This window comes from Ochotona curzoniae, unplaced genomic scaffold (assembly GCF_017591425.1).
Source record: "Ochotona curzoniae isolate NIBS_2020 unplaced genomic scaffold, NIBS_Ocur_1.0 contig_1302, whole genome shotgun sequence".
NCBI lineage: Eukaryota > Metazoa > Chordata > Mammalia > Lagomorpha > Ochotonidae > Ochotona > Ochotona curzoniae.
In genome coordinates this window covers 3,369,459-3,386,002 of record NW_024465035.1, presented here as the reverse complement: position 1 = coordinate 3,386,002, position 16,544 = coordinate 3,369,459, and the positions used below count along the sequence as shown (strand labels likewise).

At 47.4% G+C, this 16,544-nt stretch overlaps 1 protein-coding gene across 1 annotated transcript in view; it reads left to right on the top strand.

Moving 5' to 3' along the window:
- Positions 1–16,544, top strand: part of EPHB1 (EPH receptor B1) — a 348,433-nt gene that overhangs the window by 309,194 nt on the left and 22,695 nt on the right. The window contains exon 12 of the mRNA XM_040965142.1: positions 2,388–2,603. Within this exon, the coding sequence (XP_040821076.1) occupies positions 2,388–2,603 (216 nt within the window). The remainder of the gene's footprint in view (positions 1–2,387; positions 2,604–16,544) is intronic.

Sequence of the window (16,544 nt, the reverse complement as noted above, 5' to 3'; positions counted from 1 at the left end):
CAACCAGGAAAATATCAGAGGATGACCCAAGTACTTGGGTCCTACGCCCATGTGGGAGACCCAGAAAAAGCTCCTGGCTTCAGCCTGGCCCAGTGCCAGCTGGTGGGGCCATCTAGAGTGAATCAGCAGACGGAAGACCTTTCTCTGTTTATCCTCCTCTCTGTAGCTTTGACTTTCAAAATAAATATACTCCTCTTTAAAGAAAGAAAAAGAAATGTTGATCTATTGGTGTGTGCACTTTGAGCAGTGCTCTGTTCCTAACTGTTTGCAGTCACAAGTGTGTACTCCCCGGAATGCCAGCTTCCTTAGGGAGGTATCTGTTTTTAACCACGTTGTTGTCTCCACCTACAGTGGGGAAATAACAAGCTGAATGGAAGAAAACACAACCAGTGTGACTCGCAGCTGAGATACATTTTTTTGGTGACTGCCAGAAGTTACTTGACAACTTTCTGAAATCTGTAGAGTGCTACTTGGAGGAGTTGTGTGGGGCTGGCTCAAGCCTGGCTAGCTTCTGGAGAAGGTGTTGATTGAAGTTCATTAGCAAGAAAGGGGCTTTGCATCATTTACTGCACAACCAGCTCGCAGAGAGGCAACAACTGCTGGATACCAGAATTTCCAGAAAACATTTTTGCATTTTCTGTAGGAGTGGTCTGAAGCAAGTGCTCTGAGGGAAGTTGTTCTGAGCAAGCTGGAGGATATTAAGCTTGGAAGTTAGAAATAGTCTGGGGCCTGGGCTGTGTGAAACCCAGTGCGTTGGGGGAAATGTCTGTGTACTCCTCCAATTGACTGGGAAGCCATCCTTGGGACATGGATACAGGGTTGCAACCTTGCATGAGGAGCTGAGTCTTGGGCCATTCATACTGTCAGTGTTAAACACTCTGATCACTGGTGTTTTCTCTAATAAACAGTCCTTTTGGGAAAGCCTTTCGTTTCTCCTTATTTTTGGCATAGAGAATGCTTTTTGTTAGAAGCCGTGTGTACATGACCTATCTCCATGGAGATAATATACTTGGGTGTCATGTGTAAGTCTCACATATAGCAGATGCTCAGATAGGAGCCCTGCATACCACATACGCTTTCTGTGTTTCACATGTGCACTCTGGGCAGAAGGTTGGCTGACTTACCTGGTGCCTGAATTCTGTAACTAGACCAATGCCCTGGGTGTCCTGCCTCCTCCTACCTTGCCTCCACCTGGAGCATTCCAGTTCTGGGGCAGAGCTCTAATCAGAGAAACCAAACTATGGCCCTTTGGGGAGCATCTGGGGCTGGTCTGGCAGCGTGATCCAGGCTCCACTGTTGTAGCTAGCATCCACGGACCCGAGGTCTGGGAGTTTGTGGAAGACAGAGAGAAGCCCGGCTTTGTTCTTGGAAGTGTCTGTCGTCTCACCAAGGAGGGAGGGCAGCCACTCGAGACACAACCCCCAGGGACTAGAGAGAGGGTAATACTTCAGGGTGGCTTACAAGGCGGCAGCCACAGCTGCCATTCACAGAGAGTGCCACACTGGCAGAGACATACAAGTCATTCATTCAGTTGTGCTAATTGAGCACTCTTCCACCTATGTACATTAAAATTCTCAACCCTGATAATACTGCAGTGGCCAAAAGAGACAGGGTTCTTGCTATTGAGGTTTTCGGGTCAAGGACACATATGGACACCTGCACATACGCACAGGCAAAATGGAAACTTGTGATAGGTGCTCAAAAGAAAACGGAGCACCTGCTCTAGAGGAGTCCTAGATGGCGCTCATTAAACAATCATGTTTGGAGAAGGGTTTGTTGAGGGAGTGGTCTCTCCGTAGAAGTGACATTCAAGCAGAGACCTGGGGGAAAGGTAGCTGTGGAAATGATCTGTGTTAGGCCCCTGAGGCAGGAGGAAAGTTGTCCACCATTGTGACCACTGCGCGTGAGTGGGAGGACATGGCCTAAGGGGAGGCAGCAGTTCATCCCAGGGCATCGCATGAGCCACACTGAGGAGTTCAAGATTTCCCTCCCTGCAATGGGAGACTGTTAGAGTTTTAAGTCAGGGAGTGACATGGCCTGATTTATGTCTTTAAAAGATGACTCCGGCTGCCGTGGAGAGGGCAGATTGTAGGGGCAGACTCAAGAGGCTGTTGCAGGTGATGGATGACAGGACTTGGTTGCAATGGTGACAGTGTGAGAGGGAGAGGAGTGGGTGAATTGGAGATGCAATCTGGAGATTAAATCCACAGGACTTGGCCAGGAAGACAGCAGAGCACTCAAGAAAAGATGTGGGAGGGGAGAGGGCAATAGCACACGGGGCCACATGCTGACCGTGACCCTGACTAAGGCTGGTGAGCCACAGATCAGGTGCTCACCTTTTAACTGCCGATGCCTGTCCTGACCCACATTCCTGTGTCTCACTACAGCAAAACGACGGGCAGTTCACGGTGATCCAGCTGGTGGGCATGCTTAGGGGCATTGCTGCGGGCATGAAGTACCTGGCTGAGATGAACTATGTGCACCGCGACCTGGCTGCGAGGAACATCCTGGTCAATAGCAACCTGGTGTGCAAGGTGTCTGACTTTGGCCTCTCCCGCTACCTCCAAGACGACACCTCAGACCCCACCTACACCAGCTCCCTGGTGAGTCTTCCTCGGGATGCTCAGATTCAAGAGTAAAAGATGGCAGCCATGTGGCTGGAGACCTGCTGCAGGTCACACCAAGGGGACCGGGGACTGATTGATCTCTTCACAGGGGGTGGAGGGCGGGAGACAACATGAGCCACAAGGCCATCCAGCCAGTGAAAATGAAGCAATTGATTGGCCAAACATTTGGGCACAGATTATCAGGAAGGTTGGTGTGTTCTTTAAAGCCATGGTTTCCCTATGCCAGTGGGAAGATGAAATTTAGGAACAGAATTCGAAGTATGGTAGATGGTGGCCCTGGTGATGTGCGTCAGCAGGGAGCAAGCTCCAGCCAGGCATGGAGCTTTCAGCTCCAAGTTGGGCTGGGCAGTGTGTCACCAGATAAATTCTTGGTCCCCTGCCTTTCTTGCACTTCTGTGAGTACCACCTATGTGATGAGTGCTCCTGTGTATGTATTTCCTGTCCTGTCTACTCCACATCCTGAGCTGCTCTAATCATCTGTTACCAAATGCCTGGTTCACACAGTTCATTTAGAACGTTAGTGAGTTCAAAATGGAACTCTGGATTTACTCTTCCAGTCTACCCCTGCCCGCTCTCTGTCTCACTAGTTGGAAACTTTCCTCTAAGGACTGGAAACTGGAATCACCCTTGACTTCTTCCTGTTCTCCCCAGCCATGCCTCATCCCTGGGCACCTCGTACAGATGCCTGGAAAATCGATCCTTTGCTAACTCCACTGCACCACTGCTTTTGTAATGCTTTGTCATAGCAACTTCCACACTAGAGCCCCCGGTCTCCTTCTGTCTCCTGGTATCCATTTCCAGTGCAGCCAGAGTGATTGATATGCCTGATTCCTGGCCTACTTATCCATCTTCTTTAAAAAGTAATACATGGTTATTATAAAAAGCAAAACCATACAGAAGTAAAAGATGAAGAACAATAAATAAACTACAATTCCCCTGGGGCATGAGTTGATCACTTCTTTTATAAAGGACAATCTGGCAAATATTTTTAGACTGCTGATCAAGAGACAAAATTGAGGACTGTATGTAATTGTTAACTATTTACAAAGTTTCTGGAGTTTTTTAAAGATGGATTTATTTCAAAAGTAAAGCAAGAGAGAGAGAGAGAGAAAGAGAGGAAGAGAGAAATCTTCCATCTGTTTGTTCGTTTGAGAAATGACCTCAACAGCTAGGGCTGTGCCAGGGTGAGCCAGGAGCCAGGGACTGTGTTGTGGCCTCTCCCCTGGCTGTCAGGGCCCTAAGTACTTGGGCCGTCCTCACTGACTTCTTGGCAGCATTAGTAGGACCTTTCTGTATCTGAACTAAAGCAGCCAGAACCTGAGTGGGCTTTCTGATCCTAGTAACACCTTAGCCTGCTTCTCTCTAACATTGGAGCCGTAGCACCTGTAAGGTTGTAGACATTGTTCTTAGCTTATGTGCTAAGCGAGGTGACCAACCAGAACTGGGCCTGTGGCCATTGTTGACAAGCCTCTGCCCTGTACCATCATGTTCAACATTAGGATGTGACTTTTCCCCCCCACATTTTCCTCTTTGTTAAAAAACAAAACAAAAAAACCTTCTAGGTGCCTCATGCCTCATCCTCGTCTGTGTTCTTGGGTGCCTTTCCTGTCTCTCCTTTTCACTGCCAGATTGCCTTCCTGAAGTTTGTAAACCTTCACACATCTACTATGGGAATGTGCCCCTCTTCCAGCATCTTCCCGGTGCTGCGGGTGATCAGTCTTTAAGTCCTGCTAATCCTACAATGAAGAATGGCGCTTCATTTTGTTTTACCTGGCATTTTCAGCTGACTGCTGGAGATCTGAATGTCTCTTCATCCAGTTGCTGGGACTCACGTTTCCTCTTCTATTGTCTGTGTGCCTTCACTTTGCTTTCTGTTGAATTATTTGCTGCTTTTGTAGAAACTTACTGGAAGGCTCTTTATATTACAAATGCTAACCCTTTTGTCAGAAATGTATAATTATTTTCTCCACCCCATCTGCTGTTCTTTTGATATTGTTTATGATGTTCTTTTTCTTATGAAATGACTGAGCTGTACACCATCAAAAATATTTACTTTTATCTTCATCTCCTTGAGTTTTCTGGCTTGCTTTGAGCGTTATCTTCATGCCAAGGTTATTAATGCTTTTTAAAGTTTCCTGTAACTGTTTTATGGGAGGAAAGTGGTTCTATATTTAAGTATTTAGTACACTTGACATTTATTTACTTTACCCAGTATTTTATTTTGAACAATTTCAAGCATTCAGAGAAGTCGGCAGAATTAGCCAGAGAACAGCCACCTTGCCTCACCACCTAGATTAATTTCATGCTATATTTGATTCTTTTATAACTTCTAACATTCATCTATCCTTCCATCGCTCCCTCTTCTATTGTTGATGCGTTTCAAAGTAAATTGCATCTACCAATACATACCACCCTTCAATACTTTAGCACACTTATAACTAGAGTTAAATATATTTATTTGCAATTCTGCTTTGCCTAGGAACTTTTTGTATAAAGTGCATAAGTCTGATGTGTACATTTACAGAATTTTAATAAATGCACACCGTTGTGCAATCCAGATTCTCACTGTGCAATCTCCATCCACCCCTACTCCCAGACAAAACCACCCATCTGCCTTCTTGTTCTGGACCTGCTACCTGGACCTCCAGGAAGAAGCTGCAGGAACTCGACTGAGCCATCTCCTGCTGCTCCTCCAGGCGTTAAGCAGGAAAGTGGATCAGAAATGGAGCAGCCAAGGCATGAACCCGGCATCCTTATGGGATGCCAGCACCACAGTGCACAACACTAGCCTGTTGCACCACCACACCTGAGGTGCTGGCATCTTGTAAAGGCACCAGTTAGTATCCTAGCTGTTCCACTTCCCATCCAGCTCCCTGTTTATAGCCTGGGAAAGCAGCACAGGATGGCTCAAGTTGATAAACCTGTGCATCCATGCGGGAGATGCAGTTCTGCTGCTGCTCCTGATTTTAGATTGGCTGAGCTCCAAGCATTGCAGCTATCTGGGGAGTGAATCAGTCGACAGAAGAGCTCTGCAGGACATAAGCTGGAGACATTGACAATCCACAGGAGCCACTTTCACCACGTCACATTGCTCAGCTTAGTGTGGAGTACGGGGTCACTAAACAGGTGCATGCACAATAGGGATGTGTTTGCCAGAAGCACCAAAGGCCACTGTGTTTAATGCAAGCAAGGATAAAACCCAAATAACAAAATCACCAGGCTGTGTCCAGGGGAGGAGGTGGCTTTCCACGTGAGATGTGAACAAGTCCCCATCTCGGTCTGCAGAGGCTGTCGTGACAAGACACCAGAGGCTGGGGGTGCAACAGCTGACACTGCTTTCTCATGAGAATGCTATCAGAAACTTGTTGTTTGGCAACCATCACAGTAATAGTTTATTCAGATGAGTAACATTGATCGTGTGTTAAGCATGAAGAGTAGAAAGGGATTTTCATAGCTTGGAGGTATCTTTTCTCAAAATATTCTCTGGGACCAGCAGCAATGATGGGAATAGCTAACCATCCCCCTTCAAGCCCCAAATCCCATGGGTACTGGTTCATGTTCTGACTATTCCACTTTCCATCCAGTTCCTTGCTTATGACTTGGGAAAGCAGGGAAGGGGTTGGAGATGGTTTAAGGCCTTGGGACCCTGCATCCACATGGGAGATGCCAAAGATCCTCCTGGTTCCTGGCTTTGGATTGGTTCAGCTCCAGTCTTGCTGGGTTCACTTGGGGAGTGGATCAGCTGATGGAAGGTCTTCCTCTCTGTCTTTCCTTCTCTCTGTAGATCTGCCTTTCTAATAAAAATAAGTGAATCTTTAAAAATATACTCATTTATTATAGAGGGAGAGAAAATAACATGAAAGACAGAAGTGTCACTAACACCACACAGCCTGTAACACACATTGGCAGCCTGGGTCTTTCTGTCTAGGATTCTGGACTGGAAGTCCAGGGTTCAAGAAACAGGGACTTCCCCCTCTAACCCCTTGCCCGACTTTGGCCAGAAAGCTTGTCTCTCCATCTGTATTTCCCAGGAAGGAACTGTATCTGGGGTCCATGTCAGCTGCCGTTCTCACCAGCTCTGTGTCTTGGTGGCAAAGACAGAGGCCTGGCCGTGTAATGCCCCTCCCTCCCCTTCAAGCAGAGAGATTGACAGGCATTTCACTTTTACTTTCCTGTGGAATCCTGCTTATTTGCATTTACTGTTTCTCCACTCTAGAATTAGTAGATAAGGTGTGTACATATTGTGTATATTACCTTACTTTCTCATGTTCTACTCAGGGTTTATACTGCCCCACTTTATAGACAACATGGAAACCATGTAATCAAGTACAAGGCCACTTACCACCCCAGTTCCCACTGCTGTGTTATAATTGTCATATGTGTTATAACTACATGACAAGTCCCCAAGACCATGTTTGTGTATAAACAACCATGTACATTTTAAATAAATTAAAAGGACAGGGGCCAGTGTCATGGCTCAATAGACTAATCCTTCACCTTCAAATGCCAATGTCTCATTTGAGTGTTTGTGTCCTGGTTGCTCCATTTTCATCCAGCTCTCTGCTTATGGCCTGGGAAAGCAGTACAGCATGGCTCAAGTCCTTGGGCCCCTGCACCCACGTGGGTGGCTTTGAAGCAACTTCCTGGCTTCCAGCTTTAAGACAGCTCAGCTCCAGGCGTTGGGGCCACTTGGAAAGTAACCAGTGGAAGGGAAGATCTTTTTCTCTGTGCCTCTCCTTCTTTCTGTAAATCTGTCTTTTGAGTAAAAATAATGTTTTTTTTTAATTAGAAGGATAGTATTTTATATTAACCTAAATTGTCCCCCTGTACGTGTATGTATGTGTCACACACTGTATAGACACATATATGCAGACAGCGTGTCCTGTTTCTCTGCATGTTTCCAAGACTTCCTCTTTAAGTTGGCAGTTTAAACTTAGCAATGATGTGCCTGGGCAGTCTGTATCTTCTCCAAGTGTGTATCCTTTTGGGTGCACTCCAGGCTGCTTACATCTGGAGACATGCTTCAGTCTCTTCTGGAGGTTTTTACCCGTAGTACTTCAAATAATATTTTATGTTTATTTTTTCCCCTTCTAGGACGATAGCTACCTTGATGTAGGGCTTCTGAAATTGATTCACAGTCTGTTGCCTGATTTCTCTGATTTTTCCACCCACTTTCCAATCAGTCTTCAAGTGCATTGATTTTTTTCATTTGCTCTCTCCATTTTGCTAATGGTTCCTTCCAATATTTTTTCTGATACTGAATTTTAATGCTACGGCTTCTGCTCTGTTTATGAGATCGGATTCTCAGATGATGTGTTTTCTTTTTATTCATTGTAAGCACATGTTCCTTTAGCTCTTTCAGCAGAGTTTAAAAAGCCGACTGAAATTCTTTGATAGTTTTGATATCAGATTGGCATGTTTTTGTTATCTTTGTGAAATTGGGTCACATTTCCCTGGGTCATTGTACATTTAGGAGTCTCTTATTATCTGCATCAAGAATGATATGACATCGAGTCTCTGGATTCTGTTACGTGGGTCCAAGGAGCATTGATATTTTTTGTTAAGCAGGAAATTAGCTTGGTTTGACATGGCCTCTGACCTCTGAAACATCTGAAATGGGCAACAGCTCAGATCCCTTGGTTCTGTGGTTTTCAGTCTCTTACTCAAATACAACTTCAAGGCCAGCCACAGAATGGGGAAGAGTATATACCCAGGGTTAGGCACTCCCATTCCCCTGGCTCTGTCGCCTCCCGAGCAGCCCTGTTTATCATTCTCGGGATTCCTTCCCTGTAGTCGGGATTTGTTCCTCTGGCTGCTCTCAGACTTTGAGCCTCAGGCAGACTGCAGCAGTGGTGGCTGCCCTTGGCACAAAGCTGTAGGAGATGAGATCTCAGACAAGTGTGGTGGCACAGCAGTTTAAGCTGCTGCCTGGGACACCTGTACTCACACTGGAGTGTCAGTTTGAGTCTAGGACACCCTGCTTCAAATCCAGCTTCCTGCTCATCCACTTGGAAACCAGCAGGTGACAGCTCATGTACTTGAGTTCTGTCCACCCACCTGGGAAATCCAGATGGAGTTCCTGACTGCTGGCTTCCCTCTGACCCCAGCCTGGACCAGCCCATATTATTGAATCTGTGGAAAGACCTAGCAAATGGAAGATACTTCTCCATCTCTTCCCCCACTCTCTGTGTCACTCTGCCTTTCAAATAAACAAATACATACATAAATAAATGAATCTTTTTAAAAATAAAGTCTCCTGCATTTCAGCTTCTGCAGCAGTCAGTCATTCCTTCCCCTCCTGTTTGCTGCTGTTTGCCGAAGCGTCTGCTCAGAGTGGCAACCGCAACTTCCCACGCTCTCAGCAGCTGCAGGAGATAGCCCGTTACTCCCTCTTCCACGCCCTTGTTGCAAGATCTCCTTAACTTCGCTGTCTTCCAGTACACCTGGCTTTATAAGTGAAGACCTCATTAATAGCTATTACAGCTTTCTGGTTTCCCCTGCTAGGCCCTCAACCTTCATCTCTCCAGCATGCTTTTCCCCAGGTGCGTTTTTTTCGTTTTAAATTGCTGTTTCCATCCCCAGGAGCGCTGCTTTCCCAAGAGGCTCCTGGAATAATGAACAGATGGGTTTTGTTCCTTTGTGCTTTCTTGTGATTGCAGTGAATGTGCTCAAGTAGGAATATCCCTGCCCTTAAAGAGGGACAGGCGCAGGAGTTGGGCTGGACTCTGAACAACCTGCCTGATGTACACAACTTCCTCCTGGCCGGTGCGTTGCTGAATACCGCTGTGTGCATTCAAATACAAAATTCTTGTGCTTGAAGATCAGTTTTCATGCTTGCCCTCATGGGTCATGTTCTCATTGTCATTGATCCTGTCTGATGTTACCAAGAGAGAAAAAGGCACACACAAACCAGAAAAGGAGCCGCATCCCCTCTTTGTTCTTGGGGTTCAGGTCCATGCTCCCAAACCCGATCTGCACCCTCTGTCAACTGGTACAGGTGAGCAGACTTCCAACAGGACCGATCCATCTCTGCATAAGGGCTTTCTGACGGTTACATCAAAAGCTGCACTCCAGCTTGGCTCTCTCTTCTGATCAGTGGGAAGAGGCCCATCCAGTCCCTTTGTCAGCCTGCTCTTCTCTTCTTAGTATTCAGCTAGATTCCTTCTGCCAAAGTAGTGTCAACCTTCCCATCCTTCACAGCCCCAGGCTGTCTCTGTAAGAAGTGTGCAGCCTTGCCCATGCCTGGCCTTCGGAGCTGGCACAACCCTGCTCCCTGCAGGCCTCCTGTTTCATCATGAATTGCATTAAGTCTTCAAGGCACCTCTGATCTCCCCCCACCCCTTCCCCTTCAATTGCTCTCTGGGCTCCTTCCTCTCGTCTCAGCTGTGAGCTCCGCCCACACCCTGTGTTTCTGGGCCCCTCTCCTCCAGCCTCCTGTCCTCTCTTGTTGGTCACTGTTCTGCCCCTTCTCAGGCTTCCTTCCACAGCACTGTCCTTTCAGCAGCCGCGCCTCACAGGTCACCTGTGTGTTACTGCCCTTCATTTTGTAGTTACTCCCTGGACCTGCTTGGAGGCAGCTCAGCAGCTCTGCTTCCTCTAGAATATGCCCCATCGGCATCAGATCCACTTTGCACTCTGCTCAAGGGAAGCAAGAATGAAGAAGGTCCATCCTCAGCATGGCACAGAGGGTACACTCTCCCCTCCACCTCCCCCATCAGGTGCTCCCAGACTTCTGGCCCTGCTGGCAGAACCTAGGCCTACACTTGCTGTGTTCTGCAGAGGCCATTAATCCTCCATGGTGAGTTTCAGTCACCCCAAGTCCTGACGTCCTGCCTTCCTTCCACCCCATTCCCCATGAGACAGGATCTTAGCAGCAGCTTCCATCCTCATCTTGCTTCTGGAAGACGCAGTCTCTTGATTTGTTTTGGTCATGATCACATCTATCTAAAGTGTGCATGGTCTTTCCTTCAGCAAATACGTAGCCCTCATTGCATGAGATTGTGCTGCCCAGTTGAGCCTTATGTTAAGCAACACGGGCTATGAAGGGAGGACAAAACAACCTAGCTAGGACCTGCTCTCCCATTCCTGTGCAGCAAAATAGTTTTTTGGACATGATAAAAAAAATACAAGAATTGGAGCAAACTATCCTCCGTGAACTGAAGACCTGGGTTACCTTGTCCATTATTGAGACTTCCAAGATTTCGTTGAATTTGTAACAACTCATGTAATGCCTTTGTGGGCATCTCTGGGATCTCTACCGTTTGGTAGCTGTGACTGTTGTTACTGGGGGTTGTCAATCTCTAAGAGTTCCTCATCATGAGACACAGTGGGGAGTGCATTTAAAAGACTAATTAGGGGGAAAAAATGTCTTAACTTTCCTTTTTCCTACTCATTCCAACACACACACACACTTAAAGCAGACAGATATCATAAGTCCATGCAAGGTCGGTGTTTGCAATAGAAGGTAGAAACACTCCTGATGGGAATTACCAAGGAAGAATTTGAAGAGGAATGTCTCAGGACCCAGGACAGGGGCAAAGAGGAATGCAGACAACCTTGACCATGGAAACCTCTGGCTCTCCCAGCTCACTGTCTCCAGTGTCACCTGGAGGCCCTGTGAAGGCTTGTGTTGCTGGGCCCCAGCCCTGGAGATTCTCATGTGTAGGTCTTAGCTAAGGCTCAGGAACTAGCATGTCAGCCAAGCTAACAGGTGGTACTGATGCCACCGACTCTGAGAACTGCTCCATTGACACACTTCTAGTGATTTAAGTTTTACTCACAAACTTGCATTGCAAGCAGCGTCAGTTCTCTGAGTTTTAAAATATCAGAGTAACCCTGCCACTGGGTTCCCACTCTATCAGGCTACAAAAGGAAGAACTTCTCTTCCTGCCCGAGCTCAGGGAAAAACACAGGGCCCAGGCCACCTGGGGGTTGGTGGCATTGGTGCCTGAATCCCAGTTTCTCTGCAACTTCTCGGCCATTGGCTGTGTCTCTGGAGGCAGCAAGGGCACAGGATACATGAAGACTCCATCTTGGAACCCAGACAGCATATGCTTCCTGTCTTTGATCCATCACGCCCATCTGCCACGGTTACCCCTTTAATGACCCACCTCCAGCAGTATGAGCGCTTCTTCCATGCATTGGCTCTTTGGGGGTTGACTGAATCGGCCCTGGCAGTGCTGGGGATTGGTATGAAGGGACTGTGGCAGAAAAACGAAGTTCACACCCACCCCCTTCTTGAGATCCTTCTATACTGTGTTCTTCAGAAGACACAAATTAACTTCTCAGTCCATCTCCTTGTTGTACACCCGTGAAATTGACTTCCCAATGAACATTGAATACCAGAGGGTTTCTCTTACATTGCATTTGTTTAGCCCTAATTTGTCGAAGGAAATCCATATTTGAGAGGAAAAAAAAGATACTTCAGCGAGTCTGGTAGTCATCTATGTATAGAGTGGAGAATTTGTTTCTGTAAGGTCGAGGGTGGAGGATGCCAGAACCTTAGCGCTAGGAGTTGTTCTCCTTCTGTAGACCAGACCCTGGGTCCCACCTGCACAAGAGGAGGGTGTTCCCAACAGGCCGAGATATCCTAGGAACACAGAAGGTGGGTCTGCTTCCGCCTGACTCCTTGGAAGCAGAAGCAGAACCAGCACCTCCCTGTCCAGGTAGCTCAGCTTGGCTGCCCCACCAGGGGCACCATCCTGGCAGGTGCGAAAATGCTGAAAGTTAGGCAAACTTCAGGACCAAGACAGGGAAGCCCCATGACCTGGGAGGAACAGCTCCCCAGCAACATCACACACACAGACACACACGAAGAGGGAGAGAGACAGACCATGCAGAGGTGCACCGTGAGGTACATACAGGGAAATCCAGGAACATGCAGAAACTCCCAATTAGGGACTTCGGAATAAAGACTGAGTCACCCTTGTGCAAAAATATGCGGTACCAGAAAGGTTTCCGATTTTGATATTTTTGTAAATATCAGGAGATATCTCGTGGCAAGGACTCAAGCCTAAACACAAGGTACATTTATGCTCTCCATGTGCCTTACACTCTCAATCTGGAGATGCTTTCCCTGACCAATTTAAGTCATTTTGTGCGCAGAGACTTTACGTTTCGAAGCATTTCCGACTCCAGCTTTTCACGTTGTGCTGTTGTATCTGGGGCTGGGCTGGGCTTTCCGCCTTCATTGTCACTGAGAAGTGAGTTTGCTACAGTGCTGCTATAGATTCCTTTTTTTTTTCAAGTGCTTAATACTTAAAAAGAGCAAAGAAAGCAGAAAATTATCGCAAAAATAATCCTTCCCATAAGCTCTTTTGGGGAGGGGAGCTCTGTCTGTACTTTGCTTGGAGAGTAATTTAAGTAGAATCTTCTAGGTGGGATTGATCCCTGTGCCCGGCAGGTCTGGGCCCAGGCTACAGCCTTCATCCTTGGGGAAGGAGCAGGGCTGGCTGGCTTCCCATCCAGTGACCCTGGGTCTGGCTTTGCTTCTCTCCCACAGTTCCCAGCCATGTTCACATTTACATCATCCTTCTTCTCTGATCCATGGTCTCCCTCATGAGTAGTCCATTTTCAAATTATGATTTCTGGCTTTTGCTTCAATCATTGGGCCTTGGTTGCAGGGGTCTCAGGGGTAAGTGGGGAAGTGGGGAGGAATAAAGACATGCAAGAACAAGTTGAGGAGACCCTTTAATTGCAGTCAGAATAAAACTGAGTCTGGGTCCCCTGGACATTTTTCCCCAGCATTAATTAAGTGGAAGAAAGACTCATTCAAATGCCACTCTACTCTGTGCTCCACTGCGCAAATGATTCTTCAGGCAGCTCTGCCACCTCCGTCCTCTCCTACTTCTCCCTGGTAACTTTGTCACCAGACACTCAGTTAGGAATAGCAGGCTCTGATGCAGATGCCCTTTTGAAAGCGACTCAGCGTAATTATTCTTTGTAAGGTCTGTGTATTGTTAGTGTGGGTGGGATCACGATGGGATTTCAGAGCCCGAGCCAGCCCCTACCTCAGGGAATGGAGCAAGGACAAGGTCAAGTTTCTCAGCAAATGCATCTCTGTGTTCTGTGCCTGGGCATGTGTGATGTGCGGCAGGTGGTCCGAGTCGTGCCCCGTCTCATGCTCACGTCCTCTAGTGGGATGTTCAGCCCGCTGAGTGAAGCTATGATGCCTTTGCCTGCTATTGTCTCAGCCAACACATTGTTGAAGCACCTAATGTGTGCAAAACAAAGAAGCTAGCAAAACACCCAATTTCTGAGCTTCTAAAGTTTCCTTCTTAGCAAAATTGATAGACATTAAAGAACTAATAATGTGACTAATGACACAGTAACAAATGTTGGGTGCTACAATAGAGAATCACGCATCAAAGTGTGTGTCACAAAACGCTGAGGAAGGAACATCTGAACTGAGTCCTGAAGATGTGAAGGGGCTGACAAGGGGCAGAGTGTCGTCGGTGGTCATGGACACCACCCCAGAGCTGGATAGAGTGTGGAGGAGGAAAGGGCCTGGGAAGCTTGTGCTCAAAGCTAAGGCAGCTCCCACTTAAGAAGAGCCAAGGGGATGGGGGTGGGGTTGGTGTGGGAGACATGAATGGAGAGGTCAACATGGAGGTGAGGGGCTGGGTGAGTGCTCCTAAGAGGACTCACAGTGGATTTGCCCAGCCTTTGAACCCCAGGGTTATGTAAAGGGGAGATGGACTAGATGTAAGACCCTAGATTTAAGTTTTTTAAGACCTGGGCTAGAGAACCCTGAGAAGAAATGGAGGATGAATTCCAAGGGCTCCTTGATTTGAAGTGCTTCTAGGAGATGGTTGGCAATCAAATTTCACTTCCTCAACTGAGGTCCCGGAGAGAGGCAGGAAATGAGTGTATGCCCTAATCAGCCGAGGATATTTGATTTTTTACAAGAAGTAAGGACCTGTGCTAAGAAGGAAACTAAACCTTATATTGAATATGTTGGTTGGCAATAGTATCTACATATTTTTCGTAAGAAACATGGGTTATTTTCCTGACTGGGTGCTTAGTGAATAGAAGTTTGGACCTAGAAGCTTGTAGAAAAGAGAGCTCATCTAGCTGAGATGGGAGAGAAGAGGTAGATCCCCAGCTGAGTTGAAAGTGAACTAAAAAAATGAGCACATGGAAAGAGCTGTGTAACTCTATTAGGATGGGTGGGTGGATGGATGGGTGGATGGGTGGAAGGAGGGAGGGAGGAATGGAGGAGGGTGAGGGAGAGAGGGAGGCATGGGAGATAGGTGGATGGGTGGGTGGCTGGATGGGCATATGAGGAAATAAGAAATCAGACTCAGGGTTTTACAGAAAGAGGTAACTGATCAGAACAGAAGGAGCTGGCGAGCGCCTGGTGTTCCCTGAGTGGTGATGGCTGTTAGGAAGGGGCAATGAAGGGGATGTTAGCCCTAGAAGGACCCTGTGACCTGACATATTTTGTTCTTTCTGAAAGGGTACTTTGGTATTCTTACCCTGCCACCTGTGGGTGTGTTCTTACTTGGAGATACTTATAATAGAGTCTTTGCAGATGTAATCAAGTTAAGGTGAGGTCATTCTGGACTAGGGCAGACCCCAAACTAATCGCTACTGCTGGTGGTATGAGAGGTGGAAGTTTAGGCAGATGCACATGGCAGAAACTGGGGTGATGCAAGGAGCATGAGGGTTACCAGCAACAGCAAAAGTTCAGAGGTGAGGAAGGGACCTCCCCTCCAGAATGCAGAGGGTACATGGTCCTGCCAACACCTTGATTTCAAACCTCTAATCTCCTGGACTGTGAGACGGTAGAGATCTGTTGTTTTAAGCCACCTACTTTGTGGAGCTGTGCAAGAAAGCCTTAGCACCTTCAGCCCCAGAACAGATGTGTGAACATACAGTCAGACAGTAAAGTTAGATGGTGACCATAGCATGGAGAGACTGATGCTCACGTCCAGAGCTTATCCACTTGTCAGGGGAGCCACTGAGCATCCCTTACAGCTTGAGATTTAAGAGAAAAATAAGAAAAAAAACTTATGACTCTTTGTGATCGGGCTTCCTGGAGTAGCTGTGCCTCTTTGCAAGGAGCATTGCCTGCTAAGTGCTGTGGCCATGTGACGTAAAACAACAGGGACTTCTCAGGCTTGCAGAGGTCTGATCCTGCTCGTCACTGTTGTGAGGTATTTGTGGGGATCTATCTGATAATTCTGTGGGAGTCCTGTGTGGTGTTAAAGGTGGGGCTGCTAGTCCTGTGCACCCAGCCGGAGAGGATGACCAATATCATGTAGGGATGCAGGCTCTTCCCAGAGGGGAGCCTCCTCCCCAGGAACGGCCCCCAGGCCTGGTAAAGCTCTTGGGAAAGGTGCTTATCCAGGATAGGAAGCCAGGCTCTGTAACTGAGTGCTCCGAGGGCACAAGGAAGAAGTGAGTCATTTTCCCAAGGCTCTGGCAGCTCAGCGCCAGCCCTAGAAAGGCCAAGCATGTTATACTTCCTCTGGGAAGGCTGTATTCAGGAATCAGAGGGAGCCCAAGACACTCTCCTCCAGTGCCATTTACAGATGTGTAAGAAAAAGAAAGGGTGAGACAGAGTCAGAAAGAGAGGGAGAGAGCCTGGGTGGCAGGGAAGGCCAGGATGACTGATCAATGGCCAATCTGCCGCATTCCCATTGCAGATGCCCTGGCTGCAGTGGGGAAGAGGTGGGAAGGATTCCAGAGGGGATTTTATTTTAATCCTCCCACAGAAGCATTCAAGTGAACCTTTTTCCCTGTGTGTTTATGGGGGCGGGGAATAGTGGGGACAAATCAGAGACAGGAAAGACAGATTCTCAGTGAGAAGATCTGTGTAGACTCCCCCTAACATTGCTCACTTAGAGGGAATGTGCCACCTGGGTGCTAGATAAAAGAAGCAAGGGCGCAAAGGGAAGTTCAAAGGCATGGGTT